This window comes from Lolium perenne, chromosome 2 (assembly GCF_019359855.2).
Source record: "Lolium perenne isolate Kyuss_39 chromosome 2, Kyuss_2.0, whole genome shotgun sequence".
Lineage (NCBI taxonomy): Eukaryota > Viridiplantae > Streptophyta > Magnoliopsida > Poales > Poaceae > Lolium > Lolium perenne.
The window spans coordinates 210,347,758-210,354,255 of NC_067245.2; the positions used below are offsets into that span (position 1 = coordinate 210,347,758).

General features: G+C 48.7%; 1 protein-coding gene across 2 annotated transcripts; it reads left to right on the forward strand.

The window, feature by feature from the left end:
• Positions 1–3,484: 3,484 nt before the first annotated feature.
• Positions 3,485–5,704, forward strand: LOC127334734 (alpha carbonic anhydrase 1, chloroplastic). Of its 2 annotated transcripts, XM_051361262.2 has the most exons (8): positions 3,485–3,598; positions 3,733–3,851; positions 3,980–4,067; positions 4,175–4,383; positions 4,514–4,620; positions 4,722–4,827; positions 4,962–5,144; positions 5,251–5,704. In XM_051361262.2, exons 3-8 carry the CDS (start codon positions 3,986–3,988, stop codon positions 5,401–5,403), a joined length of 840 nt encoding a protein of 279 aa, XP_051217222.1. In that variant the 5' UTR covers positions 3,485–3,598; positions 3,733–3,851; positions 3,980–3,985; the 3' UTR covers positions 5,404–5,704. The 2 variants fall into 2 exon arrangements, with proteins under 2 accessions (XP_051217222.1, XP_051217221.1); XM_051361261.1 differs by lacking the exons at positions 3,485–3,598; positions 3,733–3,851 and having other exon boundaries at positions 3,858–4,067.
• The last annotated feature ends 794 nt before the right edge of the window (positions 5,705–6,498 follow it).

Consider the following 6,498-nt stretch of genomic DNA (forward strand, 5'->3'; position numbering starts at 1 on the left):
GCCTCCTCCCACGCATTGAACATTGGCCGTTTAGATTTTTTAACTACTGAAGTGAGAGGCGGGGAAGGAGGGATAATATAGACCGGCGGCGAGGCAGAAAACCTCCCGCGCGGCATCATGGCGGGAGAGTTTCCCGCCTGGCGTCGTGGCGGGAGATCTCCCGCGCGGCGCCTTGGCGTCACTGACAGGCGGCTCCCACGCCCAAAAAATTTCGTCCCGCGAGGCGCCGGCGCGCCCGATTCGCGCCCTTCATGAAGGGGCTAGCACGGGGTTGCCGGTGCTTCTATTGGGCTCGAAAAAGCGCCGACGCTTTTTGGAACACGCCGGTGTGAGCCCATTTTCGATGCCAGCCCCCAAAATGCTATCGGGGGCTCTATCGAGGACGCCGGTGGAGATGCTCTTACGCGGGGTGCATAGCATAGCATGCCTATGTTGCACCTTTATCCGGCTCAACCCGTGCATACATACTACGAGGACATTATAAATCCTAATCATGTTCCACAACTATGATAGTGGTGAATCCGTACTCCATGAGAACTCTTTTACCCTTATTGCAGTTTCAAATACTTAATCATTGGTGCTTTGCTCGCTCTCGTTTTACTATTATTTTAATTATTCGTATAAACGACCAATCATTCTACACACTCTTCCTTTGGGCCAAAGATAAGTTGCAGGTAGAATGAGTGGTCATTTACTCGCGGCCCTATTTGCTATCTTTGTGATCATCTCTGCAATACTTGAATAACAAAGACCTATTTACAGAGATATGTGCATGTCTAGAGTCGGTTGTGAGGAATAGTTTTTCCCAACGACGGGTGGTTGTTTAGTCTGCTCTCCACCACCATCACCGTAGGTGTTCTACAAGACATTTATGTACCGGTATTATGTCTTTTTTATTTATTTCTTATGTTATGTGGTTGTGTGCATTCTAACTATGCAGAGGTTATATGTGAACTCTTGTGGATTTTATAGCCATGATGCAAAATTTTGAGTTTAATAAAGTATCCTTTATCGAAAAATTAAAATTCTCTTTCGTATTTGGTTTTGTCTCCATTTCTTGAGTCCATATATTTCTCATGGTTATACTTTGTTTTTTTAAAGGCATCTCTTGCGTGTCAATTTCCATATAGATAATACAAGGGAGATATAGGATTGATATGCATTTGTCAAGGCAACATTCAGTGCAACTCCCGCGTATCGGCAGAAATGTTTGGTGCTGAATGTGAGAGATCATGTGCAAGCAGTTGATAGCCCTTTGCATGTGCATCTCCATGTTCTTGATGTTAATTACACGCGTTCTACTTTGTGCTCCATGCAATTTGCTTAGATATGCATGCATGGAAGGCTCGTAAACAGTGTGTGCTGATGCTTTGCACGTACCAGACATCTCCATGGACCGACCTTATCTTCCTCCACTAAACGATCATGGGGCGGCAAATATGTGAAGGTACTTAAACCCGGAGAGTCCCCTTGTTAACATTTGAAGTGGCCATGTCAGCTGTCACAGATTTGGCCTGCCATAAGCTCTACTGGTAGCTTTTCAATTATTCACTTGACCACTGTTCATGAGTTGATCTTGTTGGGGCCAACTTTAATTCTGTGCCTGTTGAAGTGGTAGGCAATGGAAGACATGCATGGACAATCTTATCAATGTCATGCTCTTCGAGGTGCATCTATTAAAGTATCTCCACTCGCCCCCCCGACGAGGCCCCCCGAGCGACGTTTTTCCCATCCGGACGGCGAAATTCGGCCCAGTCGCGCCCCCGGTTCCTCGTTTTCGTCCGGATTTGGCCCTTCATCCATCCGGCGAGCCCACGCCATCCCCGGCCCCCCGGGGCGCGCTCGGGGACTCCGGACGAGTGAAAAGCGGGGAAGGGCCCGATCTGTCGGTGACTCGACGCACGAACCCCACCACCACGTCGCTCAAAATCTCCCCCACCCCTCGTATCTCTCTCGCCGCCGGCACCACCCCGCCGGCTTGTTGCCCAGATTCCGCCGCCCCCCTTCTCCACCTGCCTATATTCCGCCGTCTTTGGACGACGGCCTATCTGGCTGCTCTTCCGCCGGCCTGTTTTCACCAGCCTAATCACCAGGTGCCTCCATCATGGGCCGCCTTCTTTGCTATGCGCCAGGAGATTCGAGACTCTACAATGCATCAGCTGCTGCAAGACGATCTGGTGGAGCACATATGGAGGCTCCGAGGCAACGCCAACGCCGACGCCAACTAGTCTGTCTTAATTTGTTTGAAAAATTGTGAAATTGTGTGCTTCATTTGTTTCAGCACTTGTTAAACATTGTACTGATTATCGCCGAATTTGTTTCAGCAATTTTCGTACTTTTGGTCGCCGAACTTGTTAAATTTTATGTTAAATTTGTTTGAAATATGTCAAATGGTCGAGGTTGGGGGTTTCCTGCCGGGGGGACGGCTGGAACTTCGGCGCTCCCCACGCCAAATCTTCCTCCAATCCGGACGAAAATTTCGCCGGATTTGGGCGTGGGGAGCGCCAACGAGTGGGGATGCTCTTATTTTGTCCATGATTCCATCCAGAATGTGCCATGGGCTCGACTAGAGCTTGCAAAGTTGTGGTTCTTGTGTTGTAGTCTCATATTGTGGGATATATTCCTGTATCTAGAGGATGTGTCCTGCCATTTGCACATAGCTTGTTTCTAGCTAGCTGTGAATCTTAGTCTCTGCAGTGCTGCCAAAAGTAAGGTGTTTTTCTTTTTCTTTCTGAGTTTGTGTAACTGTCTGATGTTTGGATCAGTTGCGAGGGGGCGTTATAATCTTGCCGATCCGAAGCGAGATGGAGTCTGGAGAAGGGAAAAGATGGAGCCTGTGAAAAATGAGCATGCCTGCAACTAGGAGTATAACCATGGGAAACACGTAGGCTATGACACGGTAAAAAGAAATTGGATCTACTGTCCTGGCTACAGCTCTCATGGTACGCACGACCTACTGTTCAAATAGCGCGGGAATTTTTTTTGCCATGTTGGAAGCGAGCCTCCAGTCGCGCGCGAAGGTTGTGGGAGGACGTGGCGCGACGATCTCTGAAGCATGACTGCATGAGGTCGATGCGCACACACTGCGTGTACGTGCTACTATTACCACGGGGAGCACTACCCACACTACTCCCACGCGACCTCAACTCTGCACGCCATTTCTTCTTTTGCTCCAGGGTGTTTCTTGTTAATTCGGAGGTCCTTTCTTCAAATTTGTGGTTTCTCTGTGCAAGAGTTGTAAAAGGACTTCTGTGTAAAATGTACCCGCCACGTGTTGAATGAATGTTGCCCTGGGGGTCTTCCTGACCCCTCTCTTGTTCAAAAAAAAAAAAAAAAAAAAAATAAAAGGCACATTTCACAGCGAAGAAAAAAACCTGAGCGGTTGCACAAGTGATGGGCCACATCGATCGGCAAGTGGCGTCGTGGCGACCTGCCTACTGTTTGGGTATATATACGCGGCCGTCAGTGAAAAGGCCAAAACTCGAGCTAGCTAGCACCTTCACCGGCAGCGCGCGTTCTTGGTTCTTCCTCGCTCTCCATCTCCCGGGAGAAAGATTCCAGCACCAGCACCCAGAGGTCGAATCACCTTTCTGGAAAGGTTCGTGTTCTTCTGAGGCTTGAGGTCATCTTCTAGGTCACTGTGTGAGCGGCTTTGCATGATTACCTCTCCTTTACGTGCGATCGTGTGATGGATACAGGGAATCACCCCATCTTTCGTCTGTCTTTTTGCAGGAGCTTGCATCTCCGGTGTAGATTGTGGGAGCACAGGAAGCTCACAACGTCCACTTTGCGCGCGTTCAGGGACCAGAGCATCCATCGAAGTTGATCTGCACCTAGGTAGCAAAGCAGAGGTGCGGCCGGCCGACGAAGATTGGCCATGGCATTGCCACAAGCCCCTATCCATCTATCCACGCCTATTTATTTCCTCATTCTTTCTGTCTACCTGCAGCTTAACTCTGAACCTCGCCACTTGTTACAGGTGAAAATGGCCGCTCGCAACGGAATTGCATCTGTCGTGGCTCTGCTGCTGTTCACCTCCTTCCTGACCGCACTTGCATGCGACACCAGTACGTCCTCGATTCAACCTTCGCGTTAAATTTTCAATGTTCATCGCTTCTTCTGAATTTACTATGCCGTCGTCGTCTCAACGATGCATGATATCTGAATTATGCAGATGGTGTGGAGTTCGGCTACTTCGGCTCCCTCGGTCCCAAGCACTGGGGGAGGCTGAACCCCAACTTCACGCTCTGCGCCAAGGGAATGACCCAGTCTCCGATCGACATCAGGACCGACGAGGTTGTCTACAATCCGAGTCTGGGGCGTCTTCACCGGGACTACGAAGCTGCAAACGCCACCCTCGTCGACAACATCTTCAACATCGCGGTAAATTATGTTTCTGAAATCTGAACAGGGAAACGCTTGCCCGCCTTCCAATCTGTGGTTTCATCCTCTTGCTGCAAGTTTATCTAGCTGGTTCCGTTGCGTTCTTATGCTGTTTGATTGATGGATGTAGCTGCGGTATGAAGACGCGCCTGGGACGGTGGACATCGACGGGGTCAAGTACACGCTGAAGAACATCCACTGGCACTCTCCCTCGGAGCACACCATCAACGGCCAGAGGTTTGCAGACCGAAACCTGCACCAAGATTGCATGGACCGATCGTCTTATTAAATTGAGTTATCAGTTCTCATGACTGAATGATCGATCGCCTGTCTCGCAGGTTTGCGGTGGAGCAGCACATGGTGCACATCAGCGACGAGGGTAACATAACCGTTGTGTCCATCCTGTACCGACTCGGCATTAGACCAGAGCCTTTCCTTATGCAGGTATGTAAATCTTTGATACTGATTCGATTTCACTGCACGGTTCTATGTGAAGATTCATTCAGAGAGTGATCTGTAGCTTATCCATATGAATTTGGATTTTGTGTGTAACTCTTTCCTCTGTTCGTGGACGACAGATACAGGACAAGCTGTCTGAGCTCTACGTGGAGGCCTGCCGTGCAGAGAAAGGCGCTCCGATTCCGGCCGGAGTGGTGAGCATGTGGTCGCTGCGGCGGTACACCCACGCCTACTACCGGTACGTCGGATCGCTCACCACGCCGCCGTGCACCGAGAACGTCATCTGGAACATCCTCGGCCAGGTATGTCCGTCAGTCTCTTGACCACGACAAAGTAGTTCTGACAACTGAAATACTGAATCAAAGCTTCTTCTCTTAATTCACCATCGATGTCTGGAACCTGTTGCAGGTGAGGGAGATGACGATGGAGCAGGCCGCCGCCCTGATCGCTCCCCTGGAGAAAGGCTACCGGCGCAACAACAGGCCGACGCAGCAGCTCAACGGCCGCACCGTGGAGGTCTATCGTCGGTTCTGGAAGAACAAGACGAACGAGACGCCGTAAATCCTGATCGATGCGCGTCGGTCGTATGGAGATGATGGCGCAAAAATTACAGCAGTTCCTTTGGGTTTTGATTCACCAACAGTTATATACTCGTTAGTTGTTATTATTTCTGCAAGTCGTGTTATCTCTAGCTAGGTTTGCTCTGTCAGGTTATATATGTGTCTAGTACTATCTCTGAATTTGCTCAGCTAAGTGTAAGGCCTTTTGTGTCCGTCAGTGGGTCCGAGAGGGTTGATGTGATCCACATTCTTCTGTCTATAAGTTATTATCCTTAAATCAAGAAATTTCACTTCACGAGTTAGTTATCAGAGTTGTATGTCGCTCTCATGCTCTGTCTTCAGAGAGGCTGTGACAAATACTCAGAAACAAGAGATTTTGTTTTGCGAGCGCTCGTCGCTAGTCAGAAGTTGCTTTCGCTGCTCGATGCCGCCGGTGTTGCTAATTTATCCCTAAGCAATACCCACGCGCATGTCGAGTTGTCGTGTACCTTCCGCCGGGCTCCGGCGTTCGGCGTCTCATGCTGCTCGTCTGTGCTTACGACCTAACCAGCTCTATCATCGTCGGCGTTTCATGTGAATGACTAGCTGGAATTTTGGATGCATTTGGTTGACATCAGGGGTGTTCTGAAAAGAAATGGTCAGTTGTAGGGGGTGGGCGAACTGTCTTCATGTGAGGTGTTTTTCTCTGTTTTCCTTGCATTTCGCAAGAGCTAGCCGTGCTTACCCAAGTCTTATTAAAAGAATTTAGTTAGCTAGATTGGAAGTCTTAATTCCTAAGATACGTAGTTTCATTACTCTCTTCATGGCACATACCTGTGTGTGAGAGAGAGATCAGTCTGGTCCAACGGAAAAATATGTTGGTTTCCACGGTATTGGCCGAGCGCCCTCTTAATATTGGTTTTAGGAGAACGCTTAATGAGTATAAATATAATCTCTGATTACACTTATGTCAGCGACTTATGAACGTTCAGTTATCAAATGAACCGAATAAATTTATTTGAAAACTAACTGACAGTGGTTTATTCTCTGTTAAATCTATGTACATGGATCATATGAATGAACATACTAGATTCTTACTGAAATATCTTTGGAAGAT

Excerpts from the sequence above, each read along its gene's own strand:
- LOC127334734 (XM_051361261.1), top strand. The coding sequence starts at position 3,878 with ATGGCATTGCCACAAGCCCCTATCCATCTATCCACGCCTATTTATTTC. Across the intron at positions 4,384-4,513 it reads ACAACATCTTCAACATCGCG|CTGCGGTATGAAGACGCGCC; the intron begins GTAAATTATGTT and ends TGATGGATGTAG. Across the intron at positions 4,621-4,721 it reads CACACCATCAACGGCCAGAG|GTTTGCGGTGGAGCAGCACA; the intron begins GTTTGCAGACCG and ends CCTGTCTCGCAG.